At 45.8% G+C, this 13,718-nt stretch overlaps 2 protein-coding genes across 2 annotated transcripts in view; both read right to left on the bottom strand.

The window, feature by feature from the left end:
* Positions 1-1,272: 1,272 nt before the first annotated feature.
* CSUI_001240 (ef hand domain-containing protein) lies at positions 1,273-3,130 on the bottom strand (the record flags this gene model as incomplete). Its single annotated transcript, XM_068061446.1, has 6 exons — positions 1,273-1,350; positions 1,501-1,553; positions 1,858-1,914; positions 2,167-2,241; positions 2,705-2,785; positions 3,022-3,130. Coding segments are annotated over 6 exons (453 nt in total), but the record flags the coding sequence as incomplete, so codon positions are not given.
* A 1,942-nt stretch (positions 3,131-5,072) lies between these two features.
* The window catches only part of CSUI_001239 (calcyclin-binding protein), an 8,834-nt gene continuing 188 nt past the window's right edge, over positions 5,073-13,718 (bottom strand). Inside the window, exons 1-9 of the mRNA XM_068061445.1 lie at positions 13,131-13,718; positions 12,325-12,381; positions 11,480-11,535; positions 10,384-10,468; positions 8,687-8,756; positions 7,790-7,839; positions 7,148-7,273; positions 6,064-6,102; positions 5,073-5,197 (exon numbers count right to left, since the gene is read on the bottom strand). The exon at positions 13,131-13,718 is cut by the window's right edge and continues 188 nt beyond it. Of these exons, the coding sequence (XP_067926578.1) occupies positions 5,138-5,197; positions 6,064-6,102; positions 7,148-7,273; positions 7,790-7,839; positions 8,687-8,756; positions 10,384-10,468; positions 11,480-11,535; positions 12,325-12,381; positions 13,131-13,394 (807 nt within the window). The 5' untranslated portion in view covers positions 13,395-13,718 and the 3' untranslated portion in view covers positions 5,073-5,137. The remainder of the gene's footprint in view (positions 5,198-6,063; positions 6,103-7,147; positions 7,274-7,789; positions 7,840-8,686; positions 8,757-10,383; positions 10,469-11,479; positions 11,536-12,324; positions 12,382-13,130) is intronic.

Below are 13,718 nucleotides of genomic sequence, written 5' to 3'. Positions count from 1 at the left end.
TTGAGCGGATGCAGTGTTGGGCCGGGGGGTACTCGCACGACCTGTTCGTTGATGATCCAGCGGTCGCGTGTTACAGTGGCTGGCCTTCGGGAGGGACGGCTGTTGAAGCAAGGATTTCTATTGCGAAAACCCTCTTGCTCTCAGCTGTGTTATCTGGAGCTTCTTATAGTTGTCAGGAGTGTGTTACACATGTGTGCAGCGTGTCGTTACCGTTACCCCGAAGGACAGCATCCGCTGTCTACTTCCCTGGACTGACACACTACGTATGCAGAGCGAGGGAGGCATCTAAAGTAGAATCCGGTGTGTCGGAGTCATAGTAATGGGGCGGCGTATGCACAGCTCGAGTGCATATCCGAATGAGTCACCTTGCTTGCTAGCCGTCTGCTCGAGGCCGTGATGGGAGCGGGTCAGGTCGTCATTGAGCCGTGAGAGCACGCGTGTGGAATCCGGTACTTCTACCTGTTCTTTCTCTGGGACGTGGGAATAGTATCAGCACGAATGCCGCTACTAGCGCGCAAGGAGTGTGCACAGGAAAAAGAGTGACGTACACTGGCACCACTCCTGTCGTGCTGGCAGCCAGCCACACGGTAATTTGCACATGCAGAGCCTTAGGGTAGCTGTCTGTTGTTTATGCTGGAGCCAGAGGAGGACTCAGCGATGGTAGGGCCCGAGATTCATGTGGCGGGATGTTCGGCGGAAACCGAAGCCCTATCTGCGTGAAGGGCTGCTTTGGCGAGCCCGCGGGCAGCACTACGTGCAGGACGTGGAACTAGCATGAAATTTCTGTGGTGTGTGTAAACACTACGCGATTCGCCTATACCGCTGCAGGGTCGGTGACCACTTGAAGCCCGATACGGTTTCGCAGCCCGACTAGGAAGTCCGCGCTCAACCTTTGTTGCACCATTCCCACTGCATTACAAGTCTGGACCGGACAAGGACCGCCTCTGTTCCATCTGCGGGAAGACCGGCGCTGCCAGAGGCGCCCATTTGGTAAAAAGTCCGGCGGAGACACTTCGTTACTGCGCGAAGCCGCAAACAATGGAGGTCGATTGACAGCCATGGCTCGCGAAGTGACAGAACAGCGTAACCCGGCTGTTGATCACTACTCCACCTCCACCAATCGACAGTAACGTCGACGAAATCGATGCTGCTCTTCAGCTGAAAAGCTCCGCGAACTCCTGAGAAGGGGACACGAGGAAGAAGCGATGCCCCGGCAAGAGTGGGACATAACAGCGTGTGCTCGCTCTGCCGCGGCCGAACCAAACAAGACCCCAGGAATATCTTTTCTTTCTGTCGTACCTTAAAATCGATTTTCCCATCTTTGTTGATGTCGAGCTGGTCAAGCAGTTGCTACGCGCAGACACACACCGAGAAAAGCGGGTGGCAGCGTGCGTGATCAAACGAACAAGCACTTCACTCCAACACTGTGCAACAACCTGGCTCATTGAAGTCCGGCGAGTGTCACTTCGCGGCCGACCTTTCCGGCGAACGTCTGCTTACTCCGATGTCAATCGTCATCTGAAAGTCTTCTTTCACAATCTTGATAAGTTTGTCTGTAGTCGTGACACAGCCGCATTACACAGCGCAGCAAAGTGTGTGACGGACGTTGCGTAAGACCATGCTCCAGTCTCCTCTGCCTCGCGGAAGGCCGGGTACCCGTAAATCCCAAACAGAGTCTCCTCAAGAGCTAGGCTGGAAAAGTACAGTAACGCACATAAGAGTCGCAGATGGTCTAATGCCGCGCCTCGACCTCCCAGAGCGGACGGAAGTAAGTATGGAGTACGCCCAAGACTCCGCACAGAAAACGCGTGTGTCTTAGGAGTTCGCTTTTCCCGATCTGGTATCGTTTTCACTCACTTGTGTCGAGCTCGCCGGATTTATCGCGGGCACCTCCTAAGGCAATCCACGCGTCAACTGCAACGGAGAAGAGACACACCTCTAACCGTGCTCCTCCGTTATTTCGGCACTACGGATCTCACCTGTGTTACTCAAACAAAAATCAAGTGTTGTGCTCTCCCGACCTCCTCTTCAAACTGAAGCAGGACTTACAGAAAGCTCACGCCCACTACATCCGGTTCCAAGCTACGTGGTGGGTCTCTGTGTACTCCTGGCAGAGTTTTTTCCAAGCAGGCGTCCAGCTGGGACAACACGTTCTGTCTCACTTACTTGTATCCTGCTCGTCGTCTGCTTGATTGGATCCGCTATGTTGTTTTTCAAAAGCTCGAATGAATTCTGCGAAGTCTGAAAAAAGGACGTGGCCAGAATCGAAGCTTCTGGGTTTTCAGCTGAGCTGAGGGCAGTGGTACGTTCGGAAAAAAAAGACGCAATTCGAATGCGACAGTACCAGTGGCGATCTCCAACGACACTTCCACGATTGCTGAGGAGGTCTCTTGACTGAAGCACTGGATCCTCCTCCCTTAGTCCGGATATCGAGCAAACACCTTGGCATGTAGCGCCAGGCTCTGACAGGTGGGCTCAACAGCTTGAGCACCCAGCCCACTTTGATGCCGTTCACACGGTTAACCATACAGTTGCACATCTACGAAAACGACGGTCCCAAGCCCTGCGGTTGCCACCGATACGGTAATTGTACACTCCCATATTGCTACTCCATCCCTCGTATAGGAGCCTTTGCAGCCGCCGTCGGCACCAAGGGGTTGCGCTGCAGGAATCGCTGGTCTCTGGGCACTTCGTGTTTTCTCACCGATCTGCCCCGCGCAGTCTTCTTCAATCTCCGCCATCAATCGAAAGAAAATGTCGTCACTCGGCGGCTTTCCTAGGATGGCTGCACGACAAGTGCAACTGCAAGCAATGATGAAGGACATGGTCCCGCGTCCTGAGGGGCTACCGTTCTGCAAGGGACGCGAAGCGCCTTCACGAACACTCTGTGGTCTCGTCGTATGCACTTTCAAGGCGTGGAATCCTGAATGCATGCAGATGGCTAGTTTTCAGAAAACTCGTACTATGCGTTGTGGCAGTAATAGAGGAGATCCGCCACAATTCGCACTTTCTGGCCCTTACTTTCGAGTAAATCACGCATTTCGACACGATCCAGGGCACCCTGATGGCCAGTATCAAGGGCCTGGAAGGCCTGTCGACATTTTTCAACAAATGCGGAGTCGAGAACCATGTTCAGAAGCTAGGGCAGACCTCCTCTTTTGATTGCTTCCACGAGAAAAGCTACCCAGGCCCTCGAAACGAGCAGGTGGCGACTAAGGTGGACCCGTTTGCCCCCAAGAGCTCAATGTCGTGCTGTGCGGTAGCAGGTAGAAAGTCAGCGCCAACGGTGCAGCAGGTGCGATCTCCCGACGCAGACGAGCAAGTCACTTCCCTAAAAGTTCCGGTAGCACAGCAAGGCGGGGGGCCCCCCAGTCGAGGGGGCTGAAAATCGAAAACTGTTCTGGAAACCTCTGCGTGCGTAGCCAGCCCAGACACGGACAGAATAGTGGTCTTCCGTGACACCCACGAATTGCGAGACGAAATCTTGTACCGGTGTCTCAAGAAGGAAAAAAGTGTGGCTGGATTTTGAAGAAGGATCAGTGACCGGCCACACTCCTGTGCGTGTCCGCCTCCGCCGGTCGCCCCTAGGAAATCAGCCGGTTTTGCTCTGCTTGCAGCTGCGGGATTAAGTACCCTAGTAACCGCCTGCTGAATGTTCTGAAGTGAATTCTGCGCGTCAGATCCATGCTTCTTCATGACCCCAGGAAACGTAGTTGTTCTTCCTTTCTTGCTGGGTAGTGACCAGGGTAGACGCACTCTCGTTCCAACGAGAAGCGTAACAACTCTTTTCCTTACTTCACCCAATTTTGCTCGCTTCGGCCACAGTAATCTAGGGCATACCTCATAGGTTCTCCAAGTCCCTCAGTGGCAAACGCGAACAATGGGACTGCTGCTGTTGCCGCCCTCACATCCGGCCGGACGCGAGAGATGCCGTCGCACGTCCCACGACGTAACGTGTCTTATCCTAGGAGGCTCAAAGGAGTCAGGGCAGAGAGGAACACCACGCCGTAGGGCTAGAGCACCACGAAGACGAGTCTAGAGAAACGGCGAGTTTTGCATTCACATCCCGCTGTCCGTTGCTCGGGTTTTGAAGCGGATCAGTCCAGCACTTTAGACCCTTTCAACCGCGGTTTCCGTTGTGCAACAGTCCAGCGATAATCTTACTGTCAAAAGCTCCGTAAGTGCGCGTGGGCTCAGAGAAAAACAAGGTCTTTCGGTGGGGCTTCCCCTAGCGCGCCAAAAGATCCTGTTTCTTCTAAGTCACGTGAGGTCCTATATTACTACTTCTAGCACTCCGGTGGCCCCGGAATTTGATGCATGCGTTAGCGATAGATAGTCCATCACGCTTTGATCTACCGCCAATAGCAGTAAATCAGCGATGCATTCAAACTAACGGACGACAGAAAGATAGCCAGACACCCGACATTGTGAATGAATTGGACGGCTTGTTCTGTTGCCCTCTCACCGAAGGATCTTATGACACGTTTCGGCCTTGCAGCGGGGTTCTCCATACTATGATACGACAACTTCACAATCTACGCAGCAAGAAGACCAACTACTGGATGATGAACCTGTCAGGCCAACTGACACGCATTTCCGAGAAAACAGAGACCCTCATTTGCATTCAGCACTTCAAGTTCTATCCCCAGATAGTAGTCCCGGCTCCATGAAGACACCCTCCTTTACACCCTCCAGCCGTGAAACTGATTCTCTATTGAACTGACTGAAACAAGAGACAGAACGTCAATACAAGATATTCTAGAAAGCTGACAGAAAGCGATGGTGCATTCACACCCTGACCACCGAAAATCTCAGAGTGCGTCTCTTGACCCAAGTAAACAGGACCCACTACACAATCTTCAAACTGAAGTCACAGGTACATCCGCACAGATAACGCAACTGTAACTAGCTCTTCTTTCGACCGTCTTTTCTTGAGAATGTTGATCTTTCTTTCCACTTCTTTTGGTACTGCCAACAATGGCCTATCATAGAGAAGATTCCTGACAGAAGTACTGTGCTTTGGCTGGCAGTAGAAGAGGAACTGAAAGAAAGATCAGGATCTTTGAGAATTGCTTTCTATTTCCTTCTTCTCCTTCCGTTACACACACACGCTAGGAGTAGAAGAGCGTCAGGTGAATCAGAAAGCCATATCATCAAAAGGACTTTCCCCGGCGAGCTTTTTCTGCTGGGACTCGGTCTGAAAAGAACAAAGAAAGAAACACACTCAGCAAGAACATCACGCACAACGATCAACCGAACGCTGATGCGGCCGTCAGGTTCTTTCACAAAGACAGAGGTACCATGGCGGAGAGCCGGCTTTTCTTATTAGAAAAGCCGGCAAAGCCGGCTCTCCGCTACGGGGCCTGCCTGGCTAGTTGGATCTACACTGCGAGAATTCACGGAGAGAAAGAAGACTTTCCTTCCCCGGACAACGGAGTCTTCCCTGACTCGCGAGAGAGAATCTCTCAAACCTTACCTAGGGTGAACGAGGAACTTTCTTACTGAAGAAGCTGTAAAGAATCCATCTCCTATTATCAGTCTATACGATGAAAGACGTACCTTACAGATACGACATGAAGATCTGTCAGATAACCTTAAAAAAGTAGATTCTCTCTTGCTAGGATCTCTATGGACTGGGTGGGTGACTGTACTGACACCTTGCATGAAGACATCTAGGAGACTTTCTCTTCCCTTTATCTCAGGAAGACTCTTCCATTTAACTTCCTTTTTCCCTTTTATAATCTAAAAGACCCGTCTGATCTATCGACAATAAATACACTTCATTCACCATACTTCCCTCTTACCCTATCCATTTACACTTGGGGTTTCTGTTAACGAGTCGCCAGCTATCTCTCCCATACAAGTACGAAGCCATGAACCCTCTTCAAATTGCTCCTATCTCTCTCTTAGCAGAACAGGAATGAAACTCTCGGAAACCCAACAGATCATTTCCCACGAGAAATCGCACCACACAAGAAGAAAGGAACCTCTTCAAGTAACTCTCTTCTCCACCTGTATATACACGCCAGTTATGAAAACCGAAAACGCCCTTCTGAAACCTACCCAAGATTTCGCGATTGTCCTTTTCATCTCATCATCTCCCTGCATGCAGTCCACACATGCAGGAAATAGAAGGAAAGATACAACCTCTCATGCAACTCTCTCAGTTGTCTTCATCCAGCTATAGAAGAGCCTAGTAGGAAAACTACAGGAAAGATTCTGTCAAGTCAAAAGGCCCGAGCTTCTTGGCCTTTCTTGAGAGAAAAATACACCTTACTCATCGATCTCGTCAAGTCAAGCCTAACCCAAGCGTGAAAGTTGAAAGACGTCATTTACCCAGTCATTCCTCGAGAAAGATCAACATGTGACTCTACTATTACACGGAAACCCAAGGACTACTGTATAGACACTTTCTTATAATAGACAAAAATTGGAGAAGAAATCCCTCCATGAAGAACGATAGGAGGACGTAGCTTTAGAAAGATAGGATGATGTACATGCAGAGGTATTATCGCGGAGAAGATTTGCCGATCTCGGCTCTTTAAGAAACCCTTCAAGACACACCAGAAAAAGAGATGAAGAAAACACACTCCAGGGAATACATACACCCCTCTCTCTACAAAGACCTTTCGATTGATATAGATATGTACACGTTTGTGTTTGCTTGTCTTATCATATCCTTCCTTCATATATATACTATGGATGTACATGTTTATATGGAAGATACGTAGAGAAAGACTAGATGTCAGCGTACACCTGTCTTTCTTAGAATCCCCCCTAAGTAGATAGTGAAATTCCTAGGCTGCTTGGAATCTCCTACTTTCTCTCCTGAGAATTAGACAGACAGTCCCATCCCTTCTCATCTCCGTGCTATCCTACCTCATGCATTCGATGACTAGCCACACACAGCATGGTGTCTACTCCACACACAAACGTCGCTTGTAGTAGACCCCTTACACAGGATAACTAGACACACACCATCCTGTCTACTCCAGACATTTACTGGATTCAGCTTATTCTGCCTGTTCCTCTTTTCTGATCTTTCTTCACGTTTCTTCGATGACCTAAACTCTCATCCACCCCTACTACAAACTCTTTCTTTCTTTCTTTCTCGTCTCTCTCCTGTTGTATCACACCCAAGACAGACCTCTTCATAGAGATTTTTCATGAGAGACATGATCGATGCACCGGGGTCTCCAGAGCTATCCATCTTCGGAGTTGAAGCGAACTTGTTCTCCTTGAAGGGCAACTCATACCACCATGACCTCCCAGCCTGTCTCACGAGACAGACAAAAAGACACATCCTTCCAAAATTCTCTATACAATCATAGGCGCACATGCAACCTCCTACCACTTTGCATGCGCATGCAGAGAGGTCGAGAAATCCCGCTAGCAACAACTCCCGTCACCGACACATACACATATCTATCAAAACCTCTCTACCCTCACAAGCCACATCTTCTCCTACATCTATCTACATCTGTAGCTATCTATCGTAGCTATCTATCTGGAGTCCAAGCAGTGTGAAGATGTTCTTTCAAACTGGGCACATACACACAGGTCCTGCGAGAGAAGCTCTCCTAGTATTGAGCTCGCTTGGAGCTATGACTCTCTTATCCTCTTGCTATCTGTCTCTGCACGAAGGCACTTATCTTTGTTCGTCATGTGTCATATCATCGACACGTATCTATGCAAGGCAACGGCATCTCTAAACATGATAGAGATGCTGTGTAAAGAACCTTAGTAGTAAGACAGAGAATGAATCGCTTCTCTGAATATCCCTCTATACCTTCTGTAGAGTAAGGACAACCATATCCTTCTTAGCCTTATAGCTAGAGCCTGAAAGAAGAAGATAAGAAGAATCAACACACAAGAGAGAAAGATAGAGAAGAAAGCTCCCGAAGAAACAAAGGCCCAAATGTCTTTGTAAGGAATGAACTCCAAGAAAGAAAGATAGAAAGAGAGGAAATCTGTATGCTCTTTCACAACATACTTTTTGTTCTATACCGTGTGCGATATACACCCAGTCTGTCCCATGGCAATGCATTCACTCTTCTTAAGTAGGAGCTGTGACCGACCTTCTTCTGCACTTTACTACTTCCGAGAGACAAAGGAAAGACAGACAGAGAGACAGCGAAAAGAAAGAAAAAGAGAGAGAGAGAGGAAGAGGTGGACAGGTAGGGGGTAAGGAGGTACCAGAGAGACAGGTGGGCTGAGAGCATGACTGACAGAGCCTTCATAGGTGGTGTGTTTGACTTTCCTATGAAACATCTTCAGAGAGGAACGTTTCGCCCTTTCTCAAACCCCCCAGAGAAAGAAAATTTCGATACAGCAGGCCAGAGGGCTTCTGACAATTGAAGGCTTCTGTTGTCGACATGAATGAATGAAATACTCTATCATTTAATAGACATAGCAGGAAAAAGAACAGCCTGTTTAAAAGACTCCTACAAAGCGTATAGAGTGTACACGCGTCACCAGGTTCAAGTGTACCTACATGTCTATATGTATCTATATACGGATGTGTACACAGTGTACGCGTAAGAGCTCCGTAGAGAACAAAAGATTTGTGGACATACATCGTGGTCTATCTCTCTCTTCTTTTGTGTGTCTTCTGCCGTCTGTTAATGCTTTCCTATACAAGCAAAGAAACGAGGGAGAAGGAAAGAAAGAGATAGATGAATCTGACCTTTCGGGTCGATAGGATGGCTAAGGCGTCGGAAGCTCAGCTTGTAATTCTTCCCTTCAAGCTCCTTCACCTACGAAGCATCAAAACAAAGCAGAAGACGAAGGACAGACCAACGCAGAGATGTTTCTTTTTCGTGCAAACTCAATACACACGAGACCGTTCCATGAAAATAGACACCTGGTAAGTATATACACACAACCATTTCTCCAATAAAAAGATTCTCTTCACATATATTTATACATACGTATGGATGGATGTATACATGTATGCCTATATATATATATATATAGGACAGGAGGGAGGGAAGTAGGAGCGCTCTCCTGTCCTCTTTAGCCACCAAGGTTCTTTTACTTTCTTCTTTCTTTGTAAGCCTCTTCACGGTGGAGATTTATGTGATCTGTAGAAGCCTCGAGCGAGCTATTTTTTCTCTCTTTCTTGAGAAGCTTTCTACCCCCTTGGTCGGCACGAAGATTCGCAGATGCGTCTTTCTTGAGGTGTCAAGAGAAGCAAAAGAGAGAAAGAAAGGAGAGAGAAAGAGAACGAGAAGAATACATAGAGGATGCAACGCCATAGAATTCTTCTCCTTGGAATCCCTATGACTGACAAAATATGATGCTGAAGAAGATAGACAGAAAATCTGAGAGGAGGAGGAAACTCCTCTATACTGATATATGCAATGATATACCACAGAAAGAAGTCGAGCCCCCACTGTATGTCCACACATTTATGTATGAAGACCTCTCTCGATCATATATATACATATATATAAGATGGAGAAAAAGTTCAGTCTCTACTCTCTCTGTATGTATATAGGTATGGATTTCTTTCTATACATATGTTAGGAGAAGTTTTTTCTTTTCTCCTCTACATACATAAATACAGATATATATACATATATATTAGACATATGGAGATTTCTTCCTCTACACACACTACATGAAGCGCGAGTTGTAAGATGATGCATAGGGAGAGACTGACCCGTATAGGTCTGCTGTGGATCTGTCTATCTGCCTAGATCGTTTGGTCTTATCGAAGCAGAGATTTAGATGAATAGAGAGAAAGATCTACAGCAGATGTAAACAGAGTTGGGTTTGAATCTGTAGTGGTGAAAAGACCGAAACAGAGAGAGGAAATATAGAGAAGAAAAACGTCTGCTAAATGATGAGGAGGATAGACACTAGAAAGTCATAGTAGTACTGTCGGGCTTATTCAACTACGCTCTAAAGAAGAAGAAATGCATGCAAAGATGGGAAACACGGGCTAGTTGAAAGTAGGTATCATTCTTCATGTGAAAGAGTTTCTTTTTGACATTCTTTCACTATAGTGTAGAGATTCGATCAATCAGTCTCTATAAAGATGAAGGAGAGGGACGCGCTGGCCTTCAAGAGATGTTCCATAGACGATAGAAATCTCTCAGGATTCCCCATTTCCCTGGTAGGAAGGACCATCCCCCAGCCTACACCAGTGGCTCGCCTCTCTCTCTCTCTCTTTGTTGTATTCAGTACATAGTAGAAGCCCTTCTGTTGAAGTGTACATACACCCACACACTCGTACATACACGATCATCCAACAACTTCCTTATCTATCTCTCTATCTCTCTATATGATGTAGAAACGTCTTTCTGGGACATAGCATCTTTTATCTCGAGGCTATCTCTAGAAGACAAGCTGTCTTTAGCAGTCTTTTTATCTCCTTACTTCAAGATCAAGGCTCTGAGTTGTGAAGGTAGCAGAAATGTTTTCTTTCGGAACCTTCTGGACATTCTGGAGTTTCACATACACCCTGAAAAGATAGAGAAAGAGGAAGGAACGAAAGAAAAAGAAGGTAAGAAAAGAAGAAAGAATCTACATCTCTGACGTCAGCTGTATCTCACAGAGAAAGAGAGAGAAAGATAGATAGATAGGAGACAGAGAGAATGAAAGAGAAGCAAGGGTGAGAACATTGATAGGGATGCTGGGTAGATCCATCGTGTAGACAGAGCTTTCTTCATCTCTCCTTTTCAATCATCGTTAATGATCTCTCATGAATCTTCTGCTCTTCTCTACTTACACGCCAGAGGTTAAAACAACACCCGACCATACGCCGGCGCTCTTCTATACACGCACATATACGTGTAGACATACGCGGATATATATCTATATATGTATAGATAGATAGATAGATACGGGAGTATGCGCACATATATACAGATATATATATGCAGATGTATACATATATATGACCGCGTGTAGCTAGACAAGTCTGGTCTTTACCGCTGGATGGAATAGATGGACGTCTGTATAGGAATATGTATGAACATACATGTATACGTATGTGTATGTATACGTGTGTATATGTACGAACACGTATGTATATGCATGCGTAGGAATATGTACGTGTCTATGTACGAAGACTGTAGTATATCGGAGTTTGGTGTATGTGAATGCGATCGACGAGACAACACGAGAGAGCTTGGAGACTTTTTGTCTATTGGCAGCGTAAATCCTCTTCGATCGGCTTATAGACAGAGACCTCCAGAATCCCGTCACACACCCATTTTTCTCTCTCTACGACGGCATATGTGTTTACGTGGCTCGCATTTTCTATATCTCTATCTTCAGATCGCAGAGAAAAGAAGTCGTCAAAAAGATAAGACAGAGATGAAAGGAGAGAGAAGACGAAGAAGAAGAAGAAAACAAGCACCATGACGACTAGTGCATTCCTGAAAAGCCCCAAGCAGAAGGTGAGAGAAGAAAAGAGAAAAGAGAAAAGAGAGAGAGAGAGAGAAAGAAGAAGGGCTCTATTCTTCTTTACTTGACGGCTGTATCTGTCTGGTCCCATGCAAAAGAAGTGATCGGAAGGAAGTGCACCTAAAGACACACACACGCAGAGAGAGAAAAGAAGAAGACACGAAGAAAAAGACGATAAAGAAGATGAGAAAGAAAACCGAGATGTCGAGAAGGAGGAAGACATAGAGAGAAAAAGAGAAAGAAAGAAAAGAAGGGTTTGCTTCGAGGTTAGGAGAGGAGGGAATTGATGGATTTGAAAGAATCGAAACACGACAAGGAAGAGAAGCAATAACGAGAGAAAAGAAAAGATTCGCTACCTTTCTACATAAAGATATATATATGTGTATCTCTCCTCTCACTCGTACAGCTCTACATTTGTCTGCCTATCTCTACCATCTCATGTATACACATATCTACATTTCTCTCTTTCTCTCTCTATATATGTTGTATACGTATGATGCGATCGCCGCCTGTAGACAGTGAATTGGGACAATGCAGGAAGAGAGAGAATTAAGAAAGAGAGAGACACAGGGCGAAGAAGCAGATGGATTTCTTATTTCCTCCTTAACTCAGTAGCTCATATGACGAAAGAGAGAAAGAGGAGAGAAAGAAGAAGACCCATCCCGTCGTTCGTTCAACAAGAGGTGGGGAGGTCTTTCACCAACTCTTATAGTACAGGCAACCACACGTATCTCTCAACACACATGACTTTCTCCTCTTCTTCTTTTTCTCCTTTCAATCATCCTTTCTCTCTCTCTTTTCTCCCTTTTCATTCTTCATTTCTTTCTTCTTTCTTTCTTTCTCTTTCCTTTCTTTTCTTTCTTTCTTTCTTTGAATCTTTCTTTTTATCTTTCTTTCTCTTCGACATACCTCCGGGGCTGTCGGGGAGCCACTTGCAATCTTGACAGGCGCCGGAGATGGAGGGACCTTCAAACAAAAGAGAAAAAAGGCGAAGAAAAAGAAAAGAAAAGAAGAAATACAAACAAAGAAAGAAAAGAATCATTCATGTCCTCCAACACATACACTCACGCATACACCGCATTCGCATCTACATAGGTATATACATATATATATATACATGCAGATAGATGTATACATATATATATAGATACATAGACAGGTATGTCTATATATATATATATATAGACATATCTGTATTCGCTCCTATAGAGAGGGGGTTGAAGGGTTTCACACAGAGAGACCCTTCCCAGTAGACATTGAGACATGTAGAAATAGCCACAACAAGCAGACAAAGATATATATACATACAGAGACACAGAGAGATAGAAATGAATAAAGAGACACGTGCATGCATCTGTCTTCACTCTTTTATTTATCCGTTAGTGAGGAGGAGTTGCAATAGAGGTATGAGTAAAGTAGTGTTGATACTGGCACATCTTTCCAAAAAGAGAAAACTAGGAGAAAGGAAAAGAGAAGAAAAAGGAAGTAAACAACTGATGAAAGAGCCAGCGACGAAGAACGGGGTGTATGTACACCTCAATGATTTTTGTCTGAGATGAAAGGGACACTCCCCCATTTGTCTAGAACTTCTATCGACTATCCTCCAAGAGAGAGAGAGAGAATGGATGTGTCTAACTATCTCGAAAGAAGAAGAGAAGACGGTTCTTTTCTGTTTCTCTTTCTTTCGAAAAAGGAATTAATGAATGGAGAATTACCTGGATCATAACGGGGCGTTGCTCGAGATTGAATTTCTTCTTTTCGACAATCTGATCTTCGTTCTGTAAGATTTGTAAACGGAGAATTTCTCCATCGATAACTTCTCTGATGCGAGGCTTTGTTGCAAGACCTTTCAGTCTTTTCCATTCTTCGATCTCATCCAAAATCTCGAGATTTCTCCGTCTCTCTTCTCTCTTCTCATCGTCTCCAGAAGAAGAGGTCTCTTCTGCAGGGATATCTTTCTTCTCGGGTTGTTCTGGCATCTTGATTCTCTATGCAGCAGAGTCAGCAAAGGACAGGAAAGAGGTGGAGGAGGACGGAGAAGGGCGGGTGTATGTGAGGTGTACGTACACCTGAGATATCTGCTCTATAGAGATAGGCAAGAGGAGAGAAAGGTAAATGAGAGGAAGAAAGAGATAATGAAAGATAGAAGGAGCTCGAGTTGGATTAAAGAGGGGAGTATTGAGCGACTTGATCTAGTTGCCAATAGCTACATAGAAACTGACAGATAAGAAAATGAAGAGCGACAAGCCAAGATGATAGTGAAGAAGCAAAAAGAGTTGGAAGAAAAAAAAGAAAGAATGAAA

The sequence above is a fragment of the Cystoisospora suis genome (assembly GCF_002600585.1).
Source record: "Cystoisospora suis strain Wien I chromosome Unknown contig_490, whole genome shotgun sequence".
In the NCBI taxonomy this organism is placed as follows: domain Eukaryota; phylum Apicomplexa; class Conoidasida; order Eucoccidiorida; family Sarcocystidae; genus Cystoisospora; species Cystoisospora suis.
The sequence above is the reverse complement of the archived record's forward strand: the minus strand, read 5'-3'. Positions and strand labels throughout refer to the sequence as shown.